The sequence below is a fragment of the Triturus cristatus genome, chromosome 9 (genome assembly GCF_964204655.1).
Source record: "Triturus cristatus chromosome 9, aTriCri1.1, whole genome shotgun sequence".
Lineage (NCBI taxonomy): Eukaryota > Metazoa > Chordata > Amphibia > Caudata > Salamandridae > Triturus > Triturus cristatus.
This window is the reverse complement of record NC_140592.1, coordinates 1,091,013,523-1,091,028,829: the sequence shown is the minus strand read 5'-3', so window position 1 is coordinate 1,091,028,829 and position 15,307 is coordinate 1,091,013,523. Positions and strand designations below refer to the sequence as shown.

Here is a 15,307-nt window from a genome sequence, read left to right as displayed (position 1 = left end):
AAAGATGCCATAAACTTTAACATGTGACAACCCATTAACCCCCCACGGGGTATTTATGGCTACCAGCTCACAAATCACTGCCCTCCTCCTCCCCTGCCAGCGAGGGGTTAGCAAACCTAAACACTGCAGGGGGATGGGTTGCGGGAGGGGTTGGCAGGGGACTGAGGGGTGGCATGACAGAAAGGGACAGGTGGCCGGGAGCCCCAACAACAGTTCCATTGCATTCGTGTACTTAAGGTCAGTATTTGTAAACCAGAGAGTTCCTTTTCCTGCGGGATCGTGGCCAATTGTAAAAGAATGACTTTTTTCATGTCATTCATTTGTACCTTAGGTTACAACTTTCACTTTGCCGGGACCCGTAGAGCTGCGTGCTTCCCCGATGTCTATTCAATTGGGGAGGGTGTTTGCGAGGGTGTGTTTTTAACATTGCAGCCCCTGCCAGGCGGAGGGGCAGGGGCTGCTCTCTATTATGCTAAGACTGCAGGGCTGGGGGAGTTGCCTTCCTCGGCCTACATTCACAGCCTTTCAGAGCAATTTGCAACCCCCGGCCCTGCGTGATTGATATTGACGGGGCAGGGTTCTGCGATTCCTCTCGGTTGCAATTTGTTTGCAGTGACGTATGCACTCCCACAAGGCAGAGCACAGAGGAACCTTGCACTGTAAATGCATCCGCACTGTAACCCGATATGGATGCCCGGGGCTCTGAGTTACTGCTGGCTCCCACTTCATGTTGACATTTAATAGTAACGGCAAGGACTGGGTTGTTTTAAGCTGTAGCCCTTGTAATATGTGGTAATGTATATATTCCATAGTACTACAGCCCTGTACAGCTATCGAATACACTTTGCTCTAAACTTAGTTAACAAACACCCCTTCCATATACTGCTTCTGCATATCTCGTCACGTGCTGCCTTACAACAGCGTGAGCCCGTTACTGCCATCAATGCAGGCTGCACTTGCATTGAATAGCTACCAAGGGGACCCAGGCCGTGTGTGACATCTCCAACCATTCTTGCATTTTGTTCCAAAGCGCATTGGATTCTGGGGCTTGCAGTTTTACTTCCCCAGTCGTACATAACGCTCCTACAATTACACGCATACAGAACATTTTGGCTAAATGCAGGATGGAGTAGAGGTGTGACACCACGGGCAGTGGCAGCGGTGTGATGGCGTGACAGCACCACGCCATGGACATTTACCAGCTCAAACATTGGCGGGCCCTTGCTTCTTTGAAAACGCCGGGTGTGTGTTCCTTTTAACTGTGCACGTGCATTGACAAGGGCGGGATTGTAAGCAGCGTTCACTGCTTGGCTGCGCTATCACTGAGCACTTTTGTTTGTCGAAGGATCCACGCTAACTCCCTTTCTTTTCTTTTTTCTTTTCTCCTCCCAGTGACAGAACAGCAAGATACTATTATTACTGGCACCTGAGGAAGCAGGTCCTGCAGTCCCAGTGCGTGCTCCGCGAGGAGGCCTACTTCCTGCTGGCCGCCTTCGCGCTGCAGGCCGACCTGGGCAACTTCAAAAGGAACAAGCACTATGGGAAATATTTTGAACCGGAGGCCTACTTCCCCCCCTGGGTAGGGCTCGCTGCACAGACTGTCTAATGATTTCTCCAGCAGGCTTCTCGTCGCCACGTGTCCTTAGCCGTCCGTCTCCTTCTAGTGAGAGCACAGTGTAATATCATGGACACAATGAAGTGTGCCAGGGCCCTGACCGGAGTTTGAAGAGATGGTTCACCAGGCGTGAAATAATGGTGTCCCATCTTCCACATTCCCCGCAGAGATATAGGCCGCCAGGGGTTATGGATTGTGATGGATGTCTTGTTATTATAAAATGTCACAGTCTTAAATTCCTGTAAATTGCATTGCATTTTGTCATTTCGGTCCAGCAGTGTCGTCAACGTGAGACGCACCCTCTGTCTTACACACGTCATTAAGGTGCCTCCAACTTGTTTTTCTAAAAGTGATATCGCCCTCTTTTGTATCATTTTAGAACCAAACAGGAAATAGGATCACAATATTGGGAAGCCAGCGTTGCAGCCCCATTGCCTGCTGCCCTTAGCTGCTGCCCTCAGTCTGACCTGTAGCTGTGCACTCTACCAAGTTCCTTTTCCTCTACCCACACCGATATTCATGTCAAAGATTCACCAGTGTTCACTGTGTTTTGTTTGGTCTCTGTCATCTCTATTCTTTGATTCAACTCCTTTCAGCAGTTTTAATGTTTCTACTCTAGAGTTCGTCTCCAAACTATTACAGTGCTTGGACTAGTTGCTTTAATTAGAAATAATCTCTCTCCATGGTAGGTAGCAATTCTGTGTCCGTCTGCACTTGAGAATGTTGCCCTGTGCTGGCAAACTCCTAGAACACGCACAAAAAAAAACTTAAGGCATAGCCACTCCCTGCTGAGCCTTAGCCATCATCATGCCATACCCTCCCCAGCCAGATCCAACAACATACAATCCCCTCCATCTGTAGCCCTGGCCTCCATCATGCCATGCTCTTCCCAGCCGCGGCCTCCATCATGCCATGCACTCCCTAACCATAGCCTCCTCCATTCCATGAACTCGCCTGCCATGCCTCCATCATATCACGCGCTCGCCATCTGCGGCCTCCATCATATCATGCTCTCGCCATCTGCGGCCTCCATCATATCATGCTCTCGCCATCTGCGGCCTTCATCATACCATGCTCTTCCCAGCTGTGGCTCAGGTCATTCATGCTCTTGCCATCTGCGGCCTCCATCATATCATGCTCTCGCCATCTGCGGCCTCCATCATATCACGCGCTCGCCATCTGCGGCCTCCATCATATCATGCTCTCGCCATCTGCGGCCTCCATCATATCATGCTCTCGCCATCTGCGGCCTTCATCATACCATGCTCTTCCCAGCTGTGGCTCAGGTCATTCATGCTCTCCTCAGCTCTGGCTTCCACCATACATGCTATCCCAGCCGTGGCTTCCCTCATGCCGTGCTTTCCACAACTGTGTCCTCCCTCAAATCATGCTCTCCATAACCATGGCTTCCATCGTCCCATGATCTCCCAAGCCGTAGCCTCCATCATACCATGCTGTCTTTGCTGTTACCTTTCTCATACCATGGTCTTCCCAGCTGTGGCCTTCCTCATACCATGTTCTCCCTAACTGTCGCCTCCTTCATACCATGCACTTGCCTGACATGCCTCCATCATACCGTGCTCTCTCCAGCTGTGCCCCATCACACACACTCTCCCAGCTGTGGTTTTCATCATACCATGCTCTCCTCAGCTCTGGCCTCCACCATACCATGCTATTCCAGTCGTGGCGTCCCTCATGTCATGCTCTCCCCAACCATGGCTTCCATCATCCCATGATCTCTCAAGCCGCAGCCTCCATCATACCATGTTCTCTTTGCTGTGCCTTTCTCATACCATCCTCTTAGACTTACCAGCTGTGGCCTCCCTTTTACCATGCTCTCCACAACCGTGGCCTCTCTCATACCATACTGACCCCAGCCCGGACCTCCCTTATACCATGCTGTCATCAGCATTGGCTTCCTTCACATGATGATCTCACCAGCCAAGGCCTACATCAGTACGTAAGGACGGTGGTCCCAGAAAGTAACAATACAATTTGAGAAATCAAAACAAGTATTCAAAACAAAACATAAACCACAAGGTATTGTTTATACTCGGTGTTTTAATTCACACTGGCCATCACTCTCTTAATGCACATATTCGTATTATTACAAATATCAATGTCCCTAGAAAGGAGTATGGTGAGGGGGAGGAAGGGAAGGCGGGTATTGGTGTTTCGTGAGGATAGGGAAATGATTGAAAAAGGCAGTGTCAATCAAAAACAATACATCAATTCGGACATATGAGGCTCATCCATCAAGCCTATCAATCTCAATCTTAACAGAAATACTATGCAGCCATGGTCACAACAGTAACACAACATGAAATATCTGTTGGCTATGCTGGCTTTGCGGTAAAGTGTCGACGTTTCAACCCCTAAGAAACTGTAGGCAGTTTAATCCCTTACGATGCATTAAATACCTCACGCTTTGTTAAATTTCGGCAGGTCTAACCCTCCGAATTTAACAGGGCAAATGTATATGATATTTACCATACCATGCAGATTGTTTGTGCTCTAAACACCAAAATCTGCATGTTATTCCTCACAAACTCATAATAGGTGCTGTTTATTGCACCCGATAAAGAACATACCATGTGGTATCGTTATTTATCAGGTGCGCTAAATGGCGCCAATACTCGTAATCAGGGCCTTAATAGAAGGCTGTTGCTATATGAACTTTGAACTGTCATTGCACTTGTAATCCCATCTACAAAGGTCTAACCATTTTAAACTTAACATGTGGTGAACCATGATTGATGACCTTGTAATACCATATCTCAAACTGTATATGAAATCTAAAAGAAGTCTATATGAGCATGAAGGTATCCCACATATTTGAAAGATTTGTTAGCCCAGAAACAGAGCAGATGGGCCAGTCACTGACATGTTGATTCATTGCAACAGGTGATCAAGAAGAGGGGCAAAGACTACATCCTTAAGCACATTCCCAACATGCACAGAGATCAGTTTGCACTGACGGCATCTGAAGCACATCTCAAGTACATCAAGGAGGGGGCACTCTTGGATGACGTGGCGGTTCACTACTACAGATTGTACAAGGTAGGACTGTCGCCTTAATGATACCTCTTTCTTAGTCTATGGGGTGGCAAACACTCTGCAGGTTTGTGAAGTCTTCAGTTAATGTGTTGTTAAATTGTACTAGTGCAACCTTCAAAGCTATTGTTTTATTGGGAAGTTGTATGTTCTGCTTTGTGTTCTTCTCATTGGTCTACGGTAGCGCCTGCCAAAGCAGTACCTGCGATGCTGCCCATGAAAGTGCTGCATCATTATCACCAGCAAACACACAAAAATCCGCTGTCTGACTTGTACATTTCTGTTCTATGTGGAGAAGGCTTACTTAACAGCTCTGTTTCATGAATCTCACAATCCATTTTATTTTTTTTGTGACAATTTCCAAAGACTGTGCTTCCTTTGCGAGATGCAATGTGTTGCGTTGGGTCAGTCGCTTGTGAAGGAAACTTCCTCCTCTTGCATACATGCCCGTATTATCTAACAGTATTTTGTGTTGCTACTAGTTTCTGTATTCCAGCATTGAAAATAACACCTTCCACGTGCAGAATTCAGAGACAGGGAAATGTAAATTAGAAGGCAGGCTAAGAAAACCATACAACTGCATCTCTCTCACACACCCACACTCAGATACCCCCTCTCTCTTCTTTAGGTCTGGAGTTAGCTAACACCATTTGAATTTAGTAACATTATAGGCCGTTCAGCCAGTTCTCTTCGTCCACTGATATTTTGTGGGGTCATTCACCTTTTTTGAGCAAAAACTTTATCTATAGGCTAACTGCACTGTGATTGTCTTTTTTCAGCCCTTTCTGAAGAGGCACCTCAGCACACAAAGTAGTTCTCAGCAGTGTAGAAACTGCTATGGCAGGGATCATTGTGGCAATGTGTGCTTTTGTTTAGACTATATTTTTCTTATTTTGTCCATGGACCAGCAGCTCCCCCAATTATAATGTATTTCAAAAACCATGACAAGTGTTAAGAAAACTAGAGGTTTGGCTGCCAGCATCAGATCTATTGAATTTGCCAATGCCTGTCGTGTAGGGAAAGGGAAGCACTATTTCTCTAATGGGTATTAAAGACAAAAACATTTAATTTGAAAGAAATGGTTGGGGGAACAAACATGCTGTAATATCCTGTCCCTTTGAAAAGGAGAGGGTTGCGCATTTAATGGTAGACGGGGCCTGCCATCATTTTGAATGTTTTGCCCATCCATCACCTCTGCAAATGTTTTCTTCTTCCTGTTTTGCCTGGAGCAAGAAACATTATTTTCATACAACCTCTTCGGGGTATAGAAACAATTATGCGAAGAAGCCTGTCCCTGGAAGAAAGAAGCTCCAAATTTGTAGTTGTTTTTCTTCTGTCTTTCAAGGACTGGAATACACATCCAGCCCAAAACCAGGTAGTTTTCCTAGTCCTTAAAGTGGCTTTATCTCCTGATATTCTCAAGCCAAAAAGGTTTTGAGAGTTGGAGAGGCTTCTATTCGCTTGACCCACAACAGAGTCCAAAGGAACACTAGACTCATATGGCGGTTGCCTTCTTCTCCGAGCCTAAAGTAGTCTTTAGTTTTCTAGAAACCCTAACCTAGAGACAAACAAGTCCCTCAGCAGCACAAAGTAGCTGGAATTGTTCACCCATGACCAGCGACGGCCCGTATAGGGCGTGTTACCGGGGCGGTGACGTGGGGCAGAGGAGGAGCAGGGTGGGGGGTTGCAAAATGCGGCATACGGCCGATTGCAGGTAAGTTACGAAAAAAATTAATTTCGTTGCGCGCGCAGCATTGCCAAATGCGATGCAGCGCGCGCAACAAAATTTGTTTTCTTTATTTTTTTCGTAACTTACCTGCAATCGGCCGTAGGCCGCATTTTGCAACCCCCCACCCTGCCCCTCCTCTGCCCCACGTCACCGCCCCGGTAACACGCCCTATACGGGCCGTCGCTGCCCATGACCAGTGATTTGAAATATAGTGGCATTTTCAGTTTTAGAGTCAAATAAAGGGAGCCTAGATCTGCACCATATGGGTTATGAATTCCTTTGACATGCATCAGTGGATCATGATATCAGTTCAAGGATCCTACAGCGGCCCGAACCAGATAGCAGGAGAAGGAGACAAACATATCTGTCAGTGAGCAGTAGGAACTCAGATAATTATTGTGTATCCAACTTTCTTATCAGTTCGTTTGACAAAATTACAAGAGAACAACATCTAGAGTTCCCAGGGCAACCTAACAGATTGTCTCCTCCTTGGACTACTGTGCCCCATGTTCACGTCTAAAGACTCCCGTGTTAAAATGGCCCATTATATTTTGTGAAAGGTGTTCTTTCAAATCGGTCTGCAGAACCGACCCCAAACAGGTCCAAGAACCACAAACACTTTATCTTGAATGTCTGGTTAATGATAGAGCTTGGAAAGTGACATTTTCTCCAATCTTTTCAGTTATTCTGGTGCTATTGTTCTGAACAGTTATTCCCGTTTAAAGTTATAACCATGACTGACCTGTGTATGTTTGTGTGTCTGCATTTCTAACTTTTGTGTTTGTTAGACAGTTGGGTTATACTGTTTCCTACTTAAGTTTCACACTTTCTACCTGGAGCTGGGCCTTGACTGCTTGACCAAGTTAGTCAGGAGAGCTAAGTTGTCATTAGTGATCCAACATTCCATATTACATATAGTATCTAGAATCTCCACAATGTAGGGAACGCCAGCAGTCTCATCCTTGATACCCCTAGGGGTTCTCTGCAACTTCAGGAGCTGGACAAAAGCTTTAATTAGCATCTAGTGGTGGGATCTGAATCTAGTCCTTATGAAACACCCCATCACACTCTATAAGTTTCAGGAATGCCCTTGTAACAGTAAAATGCAATAATATATGTGAAATCTGAGTGTTTCCTCATGAAGATGGAGTTTTGGGAATGGATAACAAGACAGCCTTGTTGAACTCTCAGGGAGGCAGAACTATGTTTCTGGAGCAAATTAGTACCACTTTCTCAGCGACCCCTCTTTGAAGCACTCTCAACCCTCCAACGCTGCAGTATGTAAAATCTCTGGTCTGTCGTGGAAATCGAGTGGAACTAGAGAAGGCATGGAAGTGTCAAGAGTATTAGCAGTAAAAGCCCCTTAGATGTACATGTGCTAAACTTGAATCTGAGGTGCACATGGTCCACAATGTGGAGAAGGAGGCAGGTTTATTTGACCATTTTCCTCAGTAGCACTGAAGGAATCATGGAGTTGGGTACCACTGAGGAGAAGATGTGTGCTGGAATGAAAGAGGTCCTATTTGATGCAAAGACATGATTGTTGGACAAGATACCCCATAGAGTCAACAAGACTTTGAATCCCAGCTTCATATCTCATCTTAGACCAAGTCCTTTGCATCCTGGTCAGTAGAGAACACATGTAACCTCATGTTTGATACTGTTGTGCCATCCATGCAGTGTCAGGACACCTGAAAGAGACTGACAATCTCCACTAGCCAACCGTCGCCCTTTGCTGTAAATATATGAATCTCTCCTTCATTAATTGATGAATTTCTAGTCCATGTAAGTGCTGTGTTCTTGAGAATTTGATTGCTAAACCATTTCAAGATATTGTTGCATTTCATGGCTCCATCATTATATAATTAAATCTATATTTTTTGCTTATTGTTTTATGATAACGTTTTAGTGCAATAGCCTTCAATTGTGTAAATGCTGTGATTTCCTTTATCCATTTTTTTAATAATATGTTTTAATACATTCTGAATGGTAGGACATCATAAAATAACAACATGATGTAATATAACAATCAATCAATCAGGGAGTTGTAAGCGCGCTACTCACCCGTGAGGGTCTCAAGGAGCTGGGGGGGGGTGGGGGGAGGTCAGCAGCTCTGATAAGCTGAAGAGTCTGGCGGCAGTGTTCTGTATCATCTGGAGCTTGCTGAGTAGGGTCTTGTTTATGCCGGCATAGAGCGCGTTTCCATAGTCCAGTCTGCTGGTGATGTTTGCTTGGGTGACTGTTTTTCTTGACTCGGGGGGGGGGGGGGGGGGGGGATCCTCTTGAAAGGTTTGCGGAGGGTGTTGAAGCAGCTGGAGGTGACAGCGTTGACTTGTCGGTCCATGGTGAGGGATATATAGTACATTAAGAGTTAATGCATTCCTAATCTCTGTACCGAATAACATTGTTCTACACCAAACACAAGCAACATCACACAAAGTCCACATGTTTTTACATTGGTCACGTTCATCCATCCATCATCCTTCTGTATTCCGGAAGAAAAACACATGCATCTCTCACCTGGTGTGGTGGAGACAGGCATGACCTATTTATCCCTTGTATTGTTCATGAATGTGGAGGGCATAAGGCTGTGGCTGCTGGGTTCTTCAGAAATATTATGCAGGCCTAGGTAGCATGCATTGAGATGCAGTAATTCACAGATCATAAAGTGTCCGGTTTCGCACCAGCGGAAGTTAAACCGTGCATTTCACACCGCTCATCATTCACTGTCTGAACGGTGATGCATTTGAAAACAAAAAACTGCAAAAGGCACATTTTCCAAATTGGGAGACGGCTCTGGGTGTAGTGCCCGCTAATTGGTTCCAGAATGCCTCTTAGCTTGTTGACCTGGCGGAGTGTGCAGCGGATCATGCCTCCCATGGTAGTTTCATGCTGACATTAGGAATTTTGTGAGCACCATGGTGTAAACTATGTTGAATGCGCTGTTTTTTAAAAATGTGAAACTAGCGTCTGGGAATCTTAGAAACCTATTCTCAGACAACAAAAGGCATTTTCATCGTTGTGATTAGTATCCTATTGAAGCAGCGCTACATCTTTCCTCTTTATATGTTCCTGCCTTGAAGGTGGCAGTAAAGATGGAGTTTAAGACATATTGTTCTGTTCATATATTTTCTTTTAACTCGCAATGACTTTAAATTTGTTTTTTTTTTAGAGTTTTTCAGCCCAGCCTCTTTTCTTTAAACTGGAAGGCACAACATATTCACCTAATTTGCCCCCAACTCATTGAATGCCGATAACTTCAGCACGGATCAATTGCTCTACTTTTCTAAAGTGTTTTAATAAGAGAGAAACACGTGTCATGAGTTGTTTGTACCCTTCTGTAAAGATTGTGCTTTCAGAAATATGCAGTAACATTAGTGTAGTTCAAGTGGTTAAAATGGAACATCTACATTGACCAGCATTCCATAGAAACATAAGGCTACCTAAACCATTGCCTATAGGAGATTACACCTCTTCAGGAAGGGTGCACAATTATGCCTGCTAGAGGCTCACACCTGAAAAGATACTTTTTCGCTACTGATAAGCGTGAGTTTAGCTGTCATCTGTTTTAGAAAAAAAACTTTTCTGAGAAAATGTCAGACAGACACCTTTGGTCTCTGACCAATCATTTTCATACTTGCCAATCATTTCATTTCAACCAAGGCTGCTGACGTCTTCACCTATATTTTGCTTGAAAGTCTTAAATCTACGACCCACAATAGCCACCTTGCTGAACATCTGAACACTGAGGTTTTTATTTTCGAGGTGGCACAATATATTTTGACAGCATGGTGGAAAGAGAGCTTTGTTTCAGAAAAATATTAGAGCTGACACTAGCTCCATTCTTTAGTTTGGTGAACTAATAAATCATAAAAGGTATCCCTATGCACTGTCAAGGCATTTATTGCATTAAACTAAGGACTGGCGAAGCATTTATGTTTTTAAAGTAGGCGTCTACCAATGTAAGAGCCAAAGTCTTCTTTTGGCCAAAAGCTCCAGAGCTGTGCGTTAGTGTTTGAAAAGTAGTTGTGTGGACACACTTGACAGAGTTCTGGAGAGCACATATAATACTATAGTCACCAGTTGCAGAAGTGGTGTACATAAATCAGTTTGTGACCATCACAAGTTCAAATACACTTCCTAGATCCTGCCTGTCCACGAGAAATGTGAGAAAAGACATTCTCTTTGAAGGGGGCCATATTGGTCCCAGTGTGAGCCTGCGGTCCCCACCGACAGCATTTGTATGCGGCCCCTTCTTCTGAAGCAACATGTTTGATCAGGCGACATGAGCTCATTAGGTAGAGCATTGAACCAAAAATAGCAGTTATAAATCCTCTAGAATTCTGTGCCCAGTTATTTTGACATTACCAACGGTGACGCTCTGTTTATTTACAGGTGCATTGGGCACTGTGTTTTCTCTCTTGTGTCAGATGACCGTGGAGATGAGTGTGATAGATTGGGTGCAAAAACTCGCTCGCCCCTATCTTTGCGGTGAAAACTATGAATTTGGAGGTGGGCAAAGTCATCAGACTCCATCATTCCCCCACCAGTTGACACCCTAATGAGGTCTAGTAGCCAAAACCACTCTGGAATTATTGCGTGCCCGCCGAAAGTGGACTTGACTTGGCAGTTTGGCGAAGGGCCAGGGCAGATTTTTATACCTGGCCTCTGTCTGGAGTGGCATAGTGAGTGAAAAACGATGGACTGGAATGTGGCCCGAGTGACTGAGAGCATCTGCAAGCTTTCCATCCATTCCAGCTCTCGTCTTTGTGTTTTTTCGTCCTGCTGGATCTTCAGAACATCGTATCGTTATCAAACTTAACCGGGGCCGGTGGCGGAGTGCGCTAAGGGATCTGTATTTGTCCTCATGGTGACAGGTTCAAATCTCAGTGATTCCACTCAGTCTTTTATCCATCTGAGGTCGTTAAAATGAGGGCTATCAATTTGGGTAACAATAAACCTCTGTTGTTTCAGCAGCAAGATACTTTTCAGTGTCAATGTGTGCTTTATAAATACTTATTGTGTGATATTGTATTTGCTTATCGTCTAGTTAAGACACCCAGGTGTCCCAAACTGAGATTTGAAAGATAGAAGAACTCGTGGTCATCTGTTTATCATTACTTGCATTTGAAGGATTGTATTAGCAGTATATAGTGGGCTGGACTCTGCTTTTGTTATTGGCAATCTCTCTGTGTGGTACTTAAATTATGACTCGCTTTGAAGAAGGGGCTGGGCCTGGCATCTTGTGCGTGCCCGAGGGGTGATGGCTTGGATTTAGTTTCCTTGTGGATATGATTCAGAACTTTAACATGCACAATGCAAAGTACTTTTCAAGTAAGTCATTTAGCACTGTGGTGATTGACAAGCGCATTATCCAACGCAAGCCCCATCAGGGCGCACTTTATGCTCAGCGCCCCCTCGCGAATGGTCCTTTTGTTGTTATCCTTGTTTCAGTCAACTGTCTGTCAGTTTGTGGCCCACACATAGTCCAGAGGGGTGAACATGTGGAAGGTTACAATTGTCTCTTGCGAGGGGCGTCTAGACTGGGAAACCTCTAGCCATGCATACAGGCTTTTATTCCTGAACACAAGTATGAGCCTCCTCTAGAAAAGTAAGTCCTGACTTCCAGCTTCTGATAAAACAGCGAAACATCTTCAAGAGAGTGTATTGACCTCCATTGAAGCTTTAAAAGCTAAACTTATAGAAAGATGCATAATGTTGGAGTTCCACAAAGAAACAGTGCTGGCTACCTCATCTCGTTATTTGAATGTATGCCATAATACTTTATGCATTACTATAGTTTAACATAAATATTGTGTACTAAATATTATTAAAAAGCGATTGTCACGTGAGGTATAGATTTTCTATTATTAACTCCAGTGGGACAATATTTAGTAGACCATATTTATTTACACTGTAGCCTGACAACGACATCACGTTAATTTGCCATGGTTTAATTCTAGAGTGGTGGAGAGAAACTCTGAGCAGGATGAAGTTGACCACAAATGTAGATCTCCTGCTGTCTCCCTCTGCATTACTGGATGAACTTTGTTCAGCCAACAGATCAGACAAGTTGTGAGTACTCTGGATACACCAAATAGCCGTATCAAAAAGACCCCTTGCTAAAGACAAAGGGGTGCAGGGGGGACAGGAAGTTTGATTAAAAGGTCCAAAAGCCCGTACTCCAGTAATGAATCAAAGACTCAACAAAGGGCTAATGTTCCTGAGAATCTGAGGGGCACCAATTCAGTGTGGGGTAGTTTGTCCACTATATGTTTTTTGTCCTGATAAAGTGCTCCGAATCCCTATGACCAGAATAGGCACAAAACATGTCGACACACTTATGAGGGGGTGACCGGAATCAGGTCTCTCCCTCGAGATGATAGGATACTTACCCTATTAAGTCTCAACACTCAGACAGGGTTCGTTTAAAACCCTGAGGAAGCACCCACCTGCTATAGGTATTTATCCCTGGAAGGGCAATCCCCTCATTAAAGTATAGTGCAGGATCTCCCTTACTAGTTTTAACCTTTATTCACACCCCACCACTTCACGTCACAAGCCACTTCACTTGCACTCATCATACGGCGGCCTCTAAAATGATCTCCGCCAAAGTGACCCTTCGGGAACCCATGTCTGAGGGCAACATAAAACAGTCCTGCTGACTGTCCCCATCCATAAGTCTGGTCCAGGCACTCTCCACCACTTGGGGAGACCCTGCCTCCCTTTGTTTCTCAGGAGCATTGCGCTTTGTTGATTCTTTACACCAAATAGCCACCAGCAGGAGGTGAGGAGAAGTACTCCTCTAGGAGAAGCATAAGCCCTCTCATATCATAGGAGAGATGTGGCACAGCGGCAGAGCGGCTGACTCCAGAGTGCAGGTCTCATGGTTCGATCCCTAGCGCCGGTGGTAGCTCAGCTTAGCATCATGTGGCTCTGGGCAATGGCTCACTTATTCTCCCCGACGACCCCCAGCGCCTTGAAACCCTTAAGGAGTGATATGTGCGCACTTTACAAATAGGAATAATTATTATACTTTGAAGAGTTAATAGTAATAGGTCAAGGAAGGCAGTTGCACTGCCAGGCGAGACATAATGGAGATTTCCATGGTGATCCATGCAGACCTTGCAGCCTTGAGCAGTGTTTAATCTGCCTGTCTGCTCAACAGAGTTGTTTGTTTCTGAACTCGGATAACTAGTGGAGTGATAGAAACATTTCTGCCCGTCTTTATTTGTTTTCTATGTTTATTGTGAAAATATAATAAAACAGAACTACATGGATTTTGATTGTATGACTGGCCACAGTGTATTTGACATTTTCCATAATATGGTCAGTCCTCTGTGAAAGAAAATGTGTCCTATCGCAAATGTTCTCTAAGCCCACATACCAGAATTATGCAAGGGATCGCGCCTACAGCCAACACCCCCACACACATACCAAGAAATCATTTCAAGATACTCTTTTCTTTCTGTCTCGTGACAAGTGGCTGAGTTCCAGCAGAGAGAAGCAAACATCACCACCTGCGGGTTTCTGTGTTGGACGAAGAGGCCTGGCATTGATTTCGCTTAACAAAGACTGTGTATATTACGCTGTGTAGTCTTTTGTAGGAGGCGACAAACAAAGGTTTATTTTTACAAATAAGATAGTCAGTGTTGCAGCACGTGGCTACACTAAAAGTTCTTCATTGTTTTCTGTGTTGACAGTCCTGATGGGTCTCCTCTTGTAATGTTCTGCTGAGCTCCTGCCATGTTAACCAGCTGCTCCCAGGTTTAGTGGTTCACATGAGTGTCCTGGGAATTGTCCTTGGGCGAACTGCTTGGACTCTTGAGATATTCCTTAATATCTAATGTGGTCCCACGATAATTGTCTCCCCTACTTAAAGCACAGGCAAGCGGGATCTTCAAACTTAGGTCCTCGTCTTCTCCATTGTAACCTGTGAAGTTGTGATCAATCAATGGAGTGGATTGGCCACAAAACAAAAAATAACCAGTTGCAGAAAAGAAATACCAAGGAGGAGAGAGAGATAAATGTACCTTCTGCAGCTCCACCACTAGTGACCCAAGAGGGGCCAGCAACCATCCAGGCGGTTATATAAAAGGAGAGTCAGAACAAATGAATGATCTACCTGGATGAGCGCAACGTGCATGCTTGCCTGGTAAATCCCGCCTGGGGAGCTGCATGAGCATTGGCTCACCAACTTGCCAGGGGGAGCGGGCATGACTTTGCACGCTCTTTGAGCACAGAAGGCACAGCGAGGCTCTCCTATTGTCCCTCTAATGCCTTCTGTTAGCTTCTCAGGGCGTAGGGGAGCAGCGAGTATTGGAAACAACCAGAAGTAAACAGAACTGTAATGACAACATACATGTGCGCAGACATCACCATGCGTGTGCACATATGTATTAAGATGCTGCAGCAGCTGTTTTTAGGTCTTGCCTGCAGTCATCATTTAGCTGTCTTTATGTTTTTCTTATTGTAGACAATAACAATAATTACAGTGGGCTGTGGGTCAACCCACTGTATAACTTTATGTCTTTCTTGTCAACCGCATGTGTTTGCTTTTCATTCAATGGCTTTCTTTCCTGTTCTTGTGCTTGTTCTTCCCTGAAACATAGATTTTTTTGTTATTGGATAGCTTATATCCTTCCACTGCGTACACCCAAGAAACTACATTTACTATTGTTTTAGCACTCATGCAACTGTGTTTGTTTCCTGCTCTCTTTCTCCTTCTTCTTCTTCGTGCTTCTTCTCTCTGTACACCCCAACATCCCTGCTCTCTCCGATCTCCTAATTTGTGTGTTGCTCCCAAGGCCCTCACAATCCTGCTCTCTTTTTTTTTTTTTCTTTTTTTTTTACTATCCCACTTGTACCTGTTCAATGTCACCACTCATTAGCGGCCTTTATTTGCTCCA

General features: G+C 44.8%; 1 protein-coding gene across 4 annotated transcripts in view; it reads left to right on the top strand.

The window, feature by feature from the left end:
• Window positions 1-15,307, top strand: part of FRMD6 (FERM domain containing 6) — a 1,098,768-nt gene that overhangs the window by 1,039,413 nt on the left and 44,048 nt on the right. For all 4 annotated transcript variants that reach the window (XM_085626961.1, XM_085626960.1, XM_085626962.1 and 1 more), the window contains 2 exons: window positions 1,393-1,579; window positions 4,520-4,675. In XM_085626961.1, coding sequence (XP_085483087.1) covers window positions 1,393-1,579; window positions 4,520-4,675 — 343 coding nt within the window. The remainder of the gene's footprint in view (window positions 1-1,392; window positions 1,580-4,519; window positions 4,676-15,307) is intronic.